General features: G+C 53.3%; 1 protein-coding gene across 1 annotated transcript in view; it reads left to right on the forward strand.

The window, feature by feature from the left end:
- ELK3 (ETS transcription factor ELK3) overlaps positions 1-13594 on the forward strand; it is a 63237-nt gene that overhangs the window by 21136 nt on the left and 28507 nt on the right. The window contains exon 2 of the mRNA XM_080660350.1: positions 4739-4947. Within this exon, the coding sequence (XP_080516476.1) occupies positions 4741-4947 (207 nt within the window). The 5' untranslated portion in view covers positions 4739-4740. The remainder of the gene's footprint in view (positions 1-4738; positions 4948-13594) is intronic.

Consider the following 13594-nt stretch of genomic DNA (forward strand, 5'->3'; position numbering starts at 1 on the left):
GGTGACCGTTCGTTGCAGGCTACGCGACACGCCACACGGAGGTGAAGTTCCTGTCAAGTGCTCAGGAGCTCCTCTTCCTGTCGGAGTGGTGACGCCTTAGCGTGGACTGGATGGGGGCGGAGGTGGGGAAGGAGAAGCATTTTCTAATGAGCAGAAATTTGTTTTGGAGGAATGCTTTCAAAGCATTTCTATAGCATTTCGTTCATGTGTTCGATGTATTTTCACTTTTTTTTAAAGATTTTTTTTTATTGATTTTAAGAGAAAGGGGAAGGGAGAGGGAACGTGAACCATCCATGACCCAGGCTGCCTCCTGCACACCCCCTACTGGGGATAGAGCCCGCCACCTGGGCACGTGCCCAGACTGGAAATGGAACCGGCAACTTTTTGGTGTACGGGAGCTGCCCAACCAGCTGAGCCACAGCGGCCAGGGCTCGTGTGTTCTGTGTATTTTCAGTGGAGAGTTTTACAAATCAGCTAAATGAGGCGAGGCTGATGAAACATTTTAACCTAACGCTGGCCTCTGCTTGCATCATAATGTACACAGCCCACATCTCTAGCATCAACACTTTTTCGGACTTTTTATTAGATAGGAGCCAGAGTATACTGTCTGAGTTACTCATATTCCTCATGATGGAGTCAGATACACTGGATGTTATTACACCTGCCTGTTAAGACACAGGGCTTCATTGAGGAATTAATTTGGGGAAAAAAAAAACACCACAAAACGCACCAAAAAAACCCAAACACTTAGATTTTTTTTTTTTTCTGGTGAGAGAGAGAGAGATCCATTTGGATGAATTTGCTGGGTTCTGCGCTGGCGGTGGTTGGAAGAGCACGCTCCCAGTCACGATGCTAGAGTCTTCCTTTTGCAATGTTCCAGAGGGAACAACATTTGTAGCTGGCAGGGGCGTGATAGAGTGTGAAGCGTGATTGTATGTAAAAACAACTGTGCACATGGTGACACTTAATCACGATTAAAATGAGTTAAGATTTGAATTAAAATCAAAGAAACACAGTGAGTGCCCTTGCATGGAGAGCACAGCGGTGACGTCAGCTGGTGGCCCCTGCCCTCCTGGCCGCCGTGCCCCTGCTTTCCCCCCCCCCCCCCCCCCCGCATACACTCACGCATTTTAATCCCACCTAGGGCTCTGGCCAGAGGGTGTGGGAGGGTCCACAGCTGTCTTTGGGGCCCACTCTATCCCAGGATTACTTCTGCCAAGTGTTGAAGGGAGTGACAGATGTTTCTAGATGTGATTATTAGCTCACAGGGAAATATTTCTGAGACTCATCTCTGAGTCATGTGTGACTGGGATTTTCAACAGTAAAGATTTGTGTGCTGTGCAGTCATCGAAACTGGTGGACCAACCCCGGGCGGAGGGGTGGCTGGAGAGAGCTGGGGAAGCGGAGAATGAGGCCCTCAGCCTTAGGCAGGAATGGCTTGATGCCTTAGTCACCTCGGGTAGAGCTGTGTTATTCACATTTAACTCTTCCGAGTAACGCTCCAGCCCCCAGTGGTGGCCCGGCTGTGACACCTCGGCCTGGGAGAATCCAGGGGGAAGGAAGGGAACGTTCCACAGCCCGCCCAGCCACCAACCTAGCTCTCCTGGTGTCTGAGAGTTTGCGGGCAGCTCTGTGGTTCTTGGTTCACAGCTCCGTGCCTCCCCTCAGCTCATTTCCTGCATTCCAGAAGTCATGGGGTGGGGGGCCTGATCTGGAGGTCCCCATCTCCACCACTTGCTCCACTGCTTTTTCATTTCTACTCTTTTACTTCTCTGTTTTCTTCCCTCCATTTCCTCTTCCTACTTTTGTCTTAGACCACGGCCATTGTGCACATGGTCATCCTTGAGCCCAACAGAGCCCTCTGAGTGAGGACATGGCCAGCCAATCCTTCTGCATCTCGTAGAATACTTTTTGTAAAGTGCTGATGATGGTAAATGTAGGCTCTAGAGTGTACAGACATTGCACCCCAGTAAAGAGAGAATTTTTAAAGCATAGACATTGGGCATTGTAATAGTCAGCTTTTGCTGCAATGGTGCCGTGTCACAAACTACCCCTAGACTTGCTGGCTCACAACAGCATTTCTTTTTCTCCTGGGTTGGCTTCAGGGATGCTACTTCAGACTGTGGGACCTGAGACCTGGCTCCAGGCTTTGGGTTGAGTTCAGGTTGGGCCCATGCATCACATTTCGGAGCAGCAGCTTCGCAGAGGTAACAGGAGCCTATGAGGAAAAGTACACACATGTGAAGCTCCTGCACATGCGGCTCAGAATCATCACGTTGTAACTTCTACCACCATTCCATTGGCCACATCATGGCCAAGCCCAGATTTCAGTGGGATGGGGAAAAAGTACCCCATCCCTTGTAGGGCACCGTTGTAAGATTATGTGAACAGGGGAAGGAGGGAAGGCTTGAGGGCGTTTCCCCAGCCTGCTCCATAGCTTCCACGCACACCGCCATGAGAAGGGATTCCAGGAAGTGCAAGCAGCTCTGAGGAGGCCTGTGTGGGAGGAGCACTGAGTGTAAAATGCATAGAGGTGTTTCCGGGTCCTCGCGTCCCCTCTGGAACACAGTGGTTCATGTCCATTGCAGGTGGGGAAGGGCAGGGGGCCCACCACTTTCCCCTGGTCCCTTGCACCCTAACCTCCAAACCCCCTGGCAGCCAGCCCCCTGCCCTTTGGACAGGTTCCTCTGAGCATCCCCTTCAAGTTTCAAAGATATTTTAAAAGTGACTTCCTGAGGTACTTAGCTAAAAACACACCAAAGAATTGGAGACAACTGCTAGCAGTTCTTAGTGCCAATGACGAGAGGAACGTCGGTGGCTCATCTGTATTATAAAAGGCCAGTGGCCATAATGCCGTAACGACCAAAGGACCAGTCACCAGGAGGTGCGTTGATGGGTCCCGCCAGCGCGGCAGGTGTGGGTCTCACGCTATTTCGTGCGCTGGGCCTCTAGTCCTCTGATAACAGGAGGGTGGTTCGTGTCAGGAGCTGGAGCCGGTGAGCTGCTGAGTGTCACAGCAGTTGTGCTTACAAGACTCGTGAGAGGCAACGGGGTTTTGATCCAACAAGACAATGATTTGCAGTCTCTCAGACGGAGGGGCCATTGTGCGGAGGGTTGATTTCCCCTTTAAAGGGCCATACGTAGAATGCCGTGTGGGTATTTGAGAACACTCCTCATCTGCTTTCCTTTAACTGAGAAACCCAGGTTGCTTAGAGAAACAATAAAATGCGTTCCTTTGGCTAAACGTGTGAACGGCAATGAGGAAATGAATACTTATTGGATGGCGAGGTGTTTTCACATCCTGGCCACGTGGAAAGGGAGAAAAATGAGTTGTCAGCCCGAAAGCTGCCCCTTTAAGAGGGCTGCATGGGAGGAGTTGTGGAGATGGCCACAGTATGGGGACAGATAACTCTCCCGAAGCAATTATTCTGGCTCCCAGGTCTCCCAGGGGCGGAACCCTCACTGTTCCCTGGGTCCAGTCACGCCTCCTAGGATGACACTGACCCCTCATGGCTGTCACAGTTCTTGCTGGCCTTGTCCCCAGCTCTCAGCTTGCCCATAAAGCCTCTCTTCCTACCCAAAGCTCATTTCCCACCCTCTGTTAGCCCCTGGCCTCCTCGGCCCAGCACCGACTGTCACCCCATCCTGCCCCCAGGAAACCCAGCGCACCTCCTGTGTCCGGTCACCTCAGCTCATCTGAGGTGAAGCTTTTGAGTGCAGCCCAGCCACCTCGTCTTTCCTTGTTGGATGAGTGTCGAGAAGAGAGATGGATTATTGTCATGGTTATTGTTGCTGTTATTACCGGGTTATTGTTGCTATTATTATCGGTTTTAGAATCAGTACCCGTTGCCATGAGAGTCCTCAAACGCCTGACGTTGGGGAACCACCTGAGGGAGTCGGGGGAAATGTCCTGGAGAAGGCCCTGTTTGAAGGGGGTTCCGGTGAATGAGTAGGAGGTCGCCAGCCTCCAAAGCCAGGGAACAGCATTTTAGGCAGAAGGAATAGCACTTACAAAGTCCACACCCGAGTCCAAGGAAAAAGATAACATTTGATAGGTTTTCCCCTCATAGCGGAGAAAAAAATGCTGTTCCCGCCTCCGCACTAGTGACAGTGGGGTTTGATTTGCAGCCTGACGAATGTCTGGCAAAGTGCGGAACATCTGCCGGCCGCGCGCATGTTGCACCGGGCCCTGTGCTGGGTTCTCAGAGTGCTGGGAGTACGGAGAGTAAGCCCACAAAGACCCTTGCTCGCGAAGCTCATCCTGTAGTCACCCCGACTGATACCCCCCAGCCTCATTATCCCAGGCCCCCGCACAAATGCCCGTATCACGGGGTCCAGCATCCATAGCAATGAACGGACTAGAGACCGACCGGCAAAGGAGTTGATAGGATGGGTGGACACAGACACTAGTGTGAAGTGGAGAATCGTTTGAATGGGGTCTAATGCTACAGGTGGGCAGTTCGTTCATCATTTTTCACTTTATTTCCGACGCAACCCTGTCACCTGTGGGGAGGTGTGTTGTGAATATGAGGACCACAGGGCTGCCCTGTATTTCTGAACCGTAGCTGTTTCCAAAGTGCAGCCCGAGGCACCGGATTCAGAGTGGCCTGGTGGGATGGACATGAATGCGAGGGTATTGGGTTCCGGGAGCGGGGAGAGGGGGCACTGAGGGTTCACCGGCACCCCCTGCCCCCCAGACTTGTCCTGTGCACGGCTCTGACCGCCCCTCCCTCCGCAGGTATGGAGAGTGCAATCACACTGTGGCAGTTCCTGTTGCAGTTGCTGCTGGACCAGAAGCATGAGCATCTGATCTGCTGGACCTCCAACGATGGTGAGTTCAAGCTCCTCAAAGCAGAAGAAGTGGCCAAGCTGTGGGGACTCCGCAAAAACAAGACGAACATGAACTACGACAAGCTGAGCAGAGCCCTGCGCTACTATTATGACAAGGTAAGCCCGTGCCCGCCTGGAGGCCGGTGGGGGGTGGAGCGCCCCCTCCATAGTTCATGGTTGGAAGCACCTAACCGTGCACTGTGAAGCAAGTTAGGAAATCAAGTAGCGCCGATGTATGCAGTTTGGGTTGTTTTGTGTGTGTTTTTGAGAAAAGCAGCTATGGAGATTTCTTTTCCCAGAAGCCCTTTGGGTATGACTGCAGGTCCAGTTCTATGCCTTCTGCATTTTCACCGGTAGTAGCTGCAGGACTTGGTGAACAACAGAAATTAGATGTGGGTAGGCTGTGGGGCTTCCCTCACGGTTGCTGGGGTGACAGGATGAATGTTCTACTCTAGAAAGTCTGTTGATCTCATCTGGTTTAGTTCCCGCACCTGGGCCTTTCCTGGGGGGATGGTAGCTTGGGCGTTTCATTCAGTGCCTCTGTGTCCTCATTGATAAACTGGGATCCGACCAGTCCTGGCTCAGGGTCCTTGTGAAGACGAAGCGAGTGTCCTGTGGTCAGTGTTACTTAAAACCAAGCATGTCAAACTCACGGCTAGCGGGCCACAAACCTCATTTATTGAAAGGAGTCATGTGGCCCGCCGCCCATGAGTTTGACATGCTTGCTTAAAACAGTGCTTGGTACATGGAGTTCGAAACTTCCCTAATCTGAAGAAAAACCACGTTCCTTTTTAAGTCACAGCATTGTTGCTAGAGGCAGGACAGTTGTGCATTTTAATCATTTCTGGAAAAAGCAGTTAATGTGCCTCGGAGGGCAAAAAAACATTGCTTTTTAGTGGCAATCACTTCAGGCAATCACAGCCATTTCTGTCTGGCTCTGTTGTTGCTGACCACGTAGCCTCATCGACAGAAAGACTTAGTCTTAATGAGGGAGAGCTTCTGTTCTGGTTTTACTGCTCATATCCAAAGGTGAATTAAAAACTGATTTAAGTATTAGTTCCCGATCTATATTTAACGATTCCTCCTGCCAACCGCTTTGGAATTCAGGACAGAAGGCTTACACGTTTCAGGAAGTGGAGGCATCATTAATTATAAAGGTTCCTTCATGCGGTCGTAACGGCACGTGATTATGGCATTGCAGTGTTCAAGGTGCTTTCCGTTAGAGTGGCAGCTAATTAATCCCGGCTCAGAGCAGCGTCCTACCAAGATGTGGAAGCACCTCTTGCAAATGGCGCTGCCTGCAAGCCTGGCAGCCGGTCTGTTGTTTTGCGTTTTGACCCAGGTCCTAAGTCGCACGATGGGAATTGGGACCCTCTGAAGGAAAACAGTCGTCTGGCCGGCTGGCAGGGTGCCTGAGGCTTTAAAAAGAAATCATTGTTTTAAGTTAAGGTGTCAGAGGAAAGGAGTCCCGCCTCCGTGTCTGGGCCTCGGTTTCACCTCTGGGCGCTGGGGTTGAGGACCCTGGGTCGTCAGCAGGAAGGGAGATCGTGGGCTGGAAGTGACACGAAAAGGCGGGCAAAGCTATTACTGCTGAGACTACACCTGGTCTCCCCGGAGCAGATGTTTTTAGTCTCTGGGGAAAGCCATTTCAGAGGCCACACTCACCGGCACGTTTTGGTACTTTGTGTCTAAGGCACTGGGCTGAGGGCTCCCTACCCTCATCTCCCTAAAACTACAACAGCCCCAAGACAGCCCCTCTGGCATCGTCTCCTTTCTCAGGTGAGGACGCGGGGCTTTGGTGAGAAACCTGCCCAGGGTCCTGCAGCCAGGAAGCCGGGGAGCCAGGATGCCCACGTTCCAGGCCAAAGGCACACGCCCGCCTTCTGGGCTTTTCCTTCCTTTTGCCTCTGAATCATCTGAGTTCCAGGTGGGCCATCAGGCAGCGCAAAGTGTATTGCAACCTTAGACATTTTTTGTTGATTATCAAGCACTTCACTGAAAAATCCACTGCACACGGGGTGTCAGGTTGCACCCAGGCCGGGGATCCCAGTGGCCAGAGAGGCCTGCTCCCTGAAATGGCCCCTTTCCTGTCCTGCTGGGGCTCAGCGGGAGGCCTGGCCAGGTGACCTCTGAGCAGCAGCTGGTGCTGACCGTGAGCGCAGGGGCAGCTCTTGTCCTGCGTGTCGCAGGCTTGGCCCTGGAGAAGGTGCCCTGCGTCCAGCCATGGACCTGTGTGCACGTGTGCGGATACACAGTACAAGAATGTGTATACACAGTGTACACATATGTACACACGGCTGTTTTCATCTTCCTCCTGAAATATTCTCGTGATGAATAAGAGTGACGGTTAGATTCCTGACTTAGTTTAAAGTGAGATGAAGTGGGAGGAGGGGGTGGAGGATGAAGGAGGAGAGGACAGGCTGTGAGGGGGATGAGGAGAGAAGAGGAGGAGGATGAGGAGAGAAGAGGAGGAGGAGAAATGGCAGAAGAAGGTTACAAAAAGTACTCTGCACATCACGTTTTAGGTGAATACCTCTTTCAATTTTGCCAAAGTTACTCTGTGTGTAAATGGAACCATATGAAATTGCCAACGTCTGACCATTTTTGACCCACAAAAATGGCGATCTTAAATGGCCCAGGCTCTCCCCTAAGAGACGGATGGTCTTTGTGAATGTGAGGCCCCTGGCCACTTGGTGTGCCTCACTTTGCACCACACGTGTGTTTCAGTTTCCCAACACTCAGCATGACCTTGTCTGCCATTTATTGTCTTCTTTCCCCTCTTCTTCCTACCCCCTCTCTCTCCCCCTTCTTCTTCTCTGCCTTCGCCCTCCTTCTCCCCCTCCCCCTCCCCTGACACTTACTCCAAACCTGCTCTGCGCTGGCTGTAAATCAGGTGACTCCCTACCTTGACAGCTGTGTTCTTCCTTCCTGTTGTTTTTTTCTGTCATTTGCGAGCCACCATCTCTTCACTCTTGGCTGAAATTGCACATCCCTGGGTTTGTCCTAATAGGGAAGTTTTCCTGCCACAGTAGACGAGCGTGAGCGTGCCATTATTTTTATATGGTATATGTTATATTTTTAGCTCATTCCGGAATACTAGAGATGAGTAGAGAAAAGGAGTGGAAAATACGGGCAGAACTTGGCCAAAGGCATCGGAGGAGGGTGACGGATGGGCTGATAGTGTCAGGCTGGGCTGAGGCACTTGAATCACCATTGCTCCAAAAATTCCCCCCCCCCCCCCGCCCTCTTCCAGCAAGGCCGTTAACAGCGTGAACTCTGGGCTGGAGTGTCTGAGTTTGAATCCAGCTCTGACTAAGTGCTTCCCCTAATCTCTCTGGGTCTCAGCTTCCTTTTTGGTAAAATGGGTGTAATAGAGTCTGCACCATGGGCTTGTGCTGGGGATTAGCTGAGTTCACCCATTAGCTGAGAACAGTGCCCCAGACACATCAGGTGCCACAAAGATTACCCAGAGTCATGATAGAGATGATCTGTTCCGTATCGCTAATCGGAAAAGCTCAGACAGGTGCAAAGGGGGAAATGGGGACCTTGTCCTGCCTTCCTGCACGGGCCGCACCAAGAGGACGGCGCGCGTCCCTGTGAGCCATCAGGAGCGCTGGGTTGTGCTTGTTAATGACTGAAGAGGGACGGCCACAGTTTCTTTACCCAATAGCCTATTTTTTAAAAAACAAATGTTTTTATTGATTTTGAGAGAGAGAGGAAGGGAGAGAGAGAAACATCAATGAGAGAGGAACATCATTGATTGGCTGCTCCTGCATGTCCCCCACTGAGGATTGAGCCCTCAACTCAGGCATGTGCCCTGACCTGGAATTGAACTGGCGACCTCTTGGTTCCTGGGTCAATGCTTCACTGCCTAGTCACACCGGCTGGGCCCAGTAGCCTATCTTTGTCTGTGTAGACTGTTCTGAAAATTCAACTACGAAGATGTTTTCCTATTTAAGTCTGAGTGGCTGGCACGGTCCAGGCTGGAGTCCCGCTGTCCCCAGGTCTCTGAGCCGAAGTTCATGCATCAGAAAGCGGGCATTGTAACAGTACCTTCCTTCCCTCGTCGGTTTGTGTAGGATTAAATGTGACGAGAGGCGCTCAGCACTGCCGGGCACTTGGTGGCAGACACTCAGTAAATGCTCCTCATGTCTGTTATCCGTGCTTATAAGACATACTGCATGGCCTTCACACGGCTGTGGATATCGCTGGCTCCCTCACAAAGCTGTCCTCACATGGTCTCCTGGCTCCCCCACTTTTGCGGCTCTGGTACCCTGCGCAGGCTGTGGCATGCGTTAGTTGCTCAGTTCATGTTAAAATGAATGAGCCAGTGCACAACATAATGCGGTGAACACTACCCAAACACAAATCACTCAGATACATGGTGACGCTAAGTGTTACAATTAAACACACACATTGTACAGTATGAATTTCCGAGGGTTGCTGTAACAAATTACCACAAAGTATGTGGCTTGCAACAACAGATATTTCTTGTCTCAGTCCTGGAGGCCCGAAGCCTGAAATCCCGGTGTCGGCAGGGCCATGCTCTGAGACTCTGGGTAGGACCCCTCTTTGCCTCCCCCTGGCTCCTGGTGCTCTAGCTTGGCCAGTAGCTGCATCGCTCTAGTCTCGGCCTTTGTCCTCATGTGGCATTCTTCCTGTGTGTCTCAGTCTTCAAATTTCCCTCTTGTAAGGACACTGGGACTTTTGGACTAGGGCCTGTCCTAATGACCTCATCTTAAATTGGTTGCATCAGCAAAGAGCCTCCTTCCAAAGGTCACTCACAGGTATGGGCGTTAGGACTTCCCCATTTCTTTTTGGGGGGCATCCTTCTACCCATAGCACATACCTCTAGTCCACATACTGCTGGGTTTTCATTTAGCTTTTCAGAACTACACACAGAAGGGGGTCCTTGGAGATGATGGCTTGATCCAGCAAATCCTCGGGGGAAACTCCCCATGACAGAGGCAGCAGCTAGATTCAGCAGCAGGGATGGAACTGGATTCTGTGACAGGCACATCCCCGTGTGCCTACCGTGTGTCAGGCACCGTGCTGGGTCCCCAGGGAGGGACCAGGAGAAGACACCGAGACCTGCCTTGGAGGGATTCAGACTCTGGGATTTCAGCGGTAAATGACTTAGATGGGAAGCAAAGCTGAGCCTGGTGGCTGCAGCCCCGGGTTAGCGATGGCGGAGACCTGGCGCTGGCCTCTGAGGTTCCCCACCCTGCCTGCGCTTCTGGGGCTTGCTCATTTCCCAGGCTCAGGGAAGGCTGGGCGGCCTGGGGTCTGCAGCCGAGCACTGCCGAGGACTGCTTCCCCCACTTCGTTTTTGAAGAGGCTGCTGGGCAGACCCAAATAAATTGCAGCAAAGGAGTGATGCCCAGCCCTGGATGCCCCTTGCTTTATGCCCGGGCATGGACCGAAGGGCCCTGCTTAGCTTGGAAACATGCAGGTTAATGGGAGGACGCCTGTGTCTGAGTCCGTGAGGGGCAGACACCGGAGCTGGTAGGACCTAATGGGACATGTCGTTTGTGCCTGAGCATTTCCGTTACTCCTTCCCAAACAGCCGCCTCCGCCTCGCGCCCTCGGAAGTGGGTTTATCCGTTGTGGTTCTGACCGGTTGAATTTGGGGGTAGGGTTTATTTTCTTCCTTAAGTTTAAACTGCCTCTTCCAGAAGGTACTTTTATAACCCGATAAAGACCTCGCTCAGAGGTTTTATTGATGAGCATGTTAACAACATCGGGCGGACTTGGTGTTTCAATCTCTCACCCCGGGGGTGCGCAGGCGGAGAGGAGAGGGGTCGATGCCCACAGCACACCTGGAACGGGCCCCGTCGGCTGCCCACACGCCTCCTGGCCCGGGCCTGAGGGGCACGAGGAGCTGCTGGCTGCGAGGCCTTCGTTCGCCTCCCGATGAGCTCTGGTGGTTTTGGTTACACAGCCGTCGCCAGCTGGCATGGCCCCTTCCTTCGCCTCTGCCTTCTCTCCGTCATCGGGCCGTTCCTTCTACAGCGTACCCACTCCCCGTGAGCGGCTCCACTCCTGGCCGGGAGACAGACATGCCAGCCAACTGTAACAGAGCGGGCGGTATCAAACGCTAGCTGGGTGGTGATTCCAGCATCTTCCAGGAGAGACGGGGAGGCGGAGAGAAGGCCACCAGGAGCTCAGGACCCAGATCCGGAGAAATGGGGGTGACTGTACCAGGCTGAAAAACGTTGGGAAAGGATCTGCCAGGCCAGGGAACAGCATGTGCTAAGGCAGGGCGGCTTTTGACTTTTCAGCCACGGAGGATTTATTTAGGGAACGAGGCAGAGAAGAGGGGTTTGGAAGACTGGGTGGGAAATGGAGCCTGGGGTACCTCGTGCCAAAGAGTTGGAGCTTTATGGCGACGGCAACGGAGAGCTAATGAAGGGCTGTAAGCAAGGGAATGCCATGATCAGATCTGCATTTTAGAAATAAAAATCTTTGTCTCCTCTTAGTCTTCTCAGCATCGATCATGTCCCTGATCTTTCTGGCCAGTTCCCACAAATCCATCTCTCTCGCTGGCTGCGTTGGACCCACCCAGCATGAGGGCCTAGCCCTGCCTAGGGGGCAGAGAAGGAAAACAGGGAGTCTGCCTGCCTCTTGCATATGCCCAGCTACTGTCTTGTGCTCATAGGAGCTGAAGCCAGGCCTCTCGGGTTGGTTGCTGCAGGAGGAGACCTGGAAGCTTACACCGTCCCTCATCCTTTTTCGGTCCAACGTCCAACAGAGCTTTTGTCCTCCTCGTTGGCAGTGCACGCTCATCTCAGCGGGAGGCGGAAGTGTTGCCAGCTCCCCTCCCATCAGGAGACTGAAATGTTGATATGATGAAAAACCCTCCCGTCTCCACAGCAACGTCCCCGCTCCTTCTCACACTGTACCGAACAGTCTTGATTTTAATTGGAAGGGGTTTAGGGGGAGAGCAATCAAGACAGAGCCGCTGGCAGCATATTCCTGGAAGTAGAACGCATCCCCTTCTTAGCCGAATTGGATAATTCATTTATAATTGGGTGTGCAGTCGCGACAGGAGGATGTTCGCGTGAATATTACATACCTGATAGCGACTGTCTGTGCCAGGAAGCCGGGCCCGGGCAGAATTTTTTAATTCCCCAAAATAAATTTTGCGAAGACAGAATGATGTATTGACTGTCAGGGTGGAGAAAGAACCAAAATCCAGCAAGCGTTTGTATCCTGGAACTTTCTAGAACACCTGTGTTGGTTGCAAAGAAGACCCATCTCTTGTGGACTCCATTCAGGATGCTGTGTGTGTGCCCAGCCCTGGGTTTACGTGGGGAGGGCCTGCTGTGCTTTGTCGGGTGTCTTCTCCCCCTGCCTCCCTCCCACGTCATGTCAGCAGCTCAGATGGTTTGAAGTCTAACAGATGGCAACTGGGCTCCGCCTGGGGGCCCAGGAGAGAACCAGGGCCTCTCTGCAAGCCTTGGCCCTGGGAGCTGCCTGGAGACCTGTCGGGGAGCTGGCGGCAGCGGAGGTCTTCAGTCTCATCGCATGGCCTGGGGCGGGGGGGGGGGGGGGGAGCAGCAGGCACGAGGGGGCGGGGCTGCAGGGGGCCCTGCACGTGGGTTGAGGAGGCTGCCTGCCTTGCACAGGCTTCTAAGCCAGCCTCCCTGTGGCACTCGGTGTTCCCCCCAAATAGGCAGTTGCTAAGAAACAGCCTGAGCCTTGGGAGTACCTTCCACACAGTTGGTGAGGCTGCCGTGCTCAGCGCTCAGCTGCCAGCTCCCCTGACGTCAGGCTGCGGCCCAAGCCCACACCGGAGTGCCGGCGCGAGCGTTCCTGCTTCTTTCTGGGCTTGTTGCTGCAGGACGTTTTAGTGGTTGTGTCCACACACGGACAGCACTGACCTTCACACCCTACCTCCCACTGCCCACCGCCTGCGCCTGGGCCAGCTGCTCCTCCCCGCCGCCTGCCTGGGCTCCAGTTCCTGCCCAAGTCTGAGCTCACATGCCTATCATCATGGTTGGTAATGGGCCCATTTTAGAGATGGGAATACTGAGTCTCAGAGAAGTTAAGTAACAGATCCAAGATGAAGTAGCTGGTAAGTGGCAGAGCTTTCCACCTAGGAGTCTTGACCTCCGAGTCCACGCTCAGGATTACGAAGCTGGAGGATCACATGGGTACAGAGCCATGGGTCCAAACCTGAACCCCATATTCCCAATAGTGCTGATTATTACCCCAGGGCAGTCAGAGAGAGGAGGCCGGCCCCCCAGTGTATGTTGTTCAAAGTGACAGGAGAACACCTCCTGGCAGCTTCCTCAGAGCCAGCTGAAAACAGGAGGCGACGGTTCTAGGGGCCTCCGGACACCCCAGACTTCCGTGTGGCCAGATGACGCTTCCTAAAGAAAACCAGATCGGAGCATGGCTCCCAGTGGCCTCTGGGAAAGACTCCAAACTCCCTGCACCACCTGGGTCCCACCTGCCCTGCACCCTCACTCGCTTCTACTGGGACCTCATCCTTGCCTGACCGCGCCCTCTGCCTTTCCTGCCCGGCCACCCAGCTCATCCTCACACGCCTCTCCGCTCCACTGCTCCGCTGGTGCCCCACTCACTGGCCGGCCCCCTTCTTTCTTGCGCCCAGCATCTCTGCAGCCTGGCCTGCGGGCCCAGTGACGGTGGAGGGAGGCAGGTGAGTGAGCCTGCCGATGAGCAGACATGCTGCTCCGTGGCACAGAAGGAAATCTGTCATCTTAGAATGTCGTTGCTGGCAGCACCTAACTAACCGTCC

The sequence above is a fragment of the Plecotus auritus genome, assembly GCF_963455305.1.
Source record: "Plecotus auritus genome assembly, chromosome: 3".
NCBI classification, from domain to species: Eukaryota; Metazoa; Chordata; class Mammalia; order Chiroptera; family Vespertilionidae; genus Plecotus; species Plecotus auritus.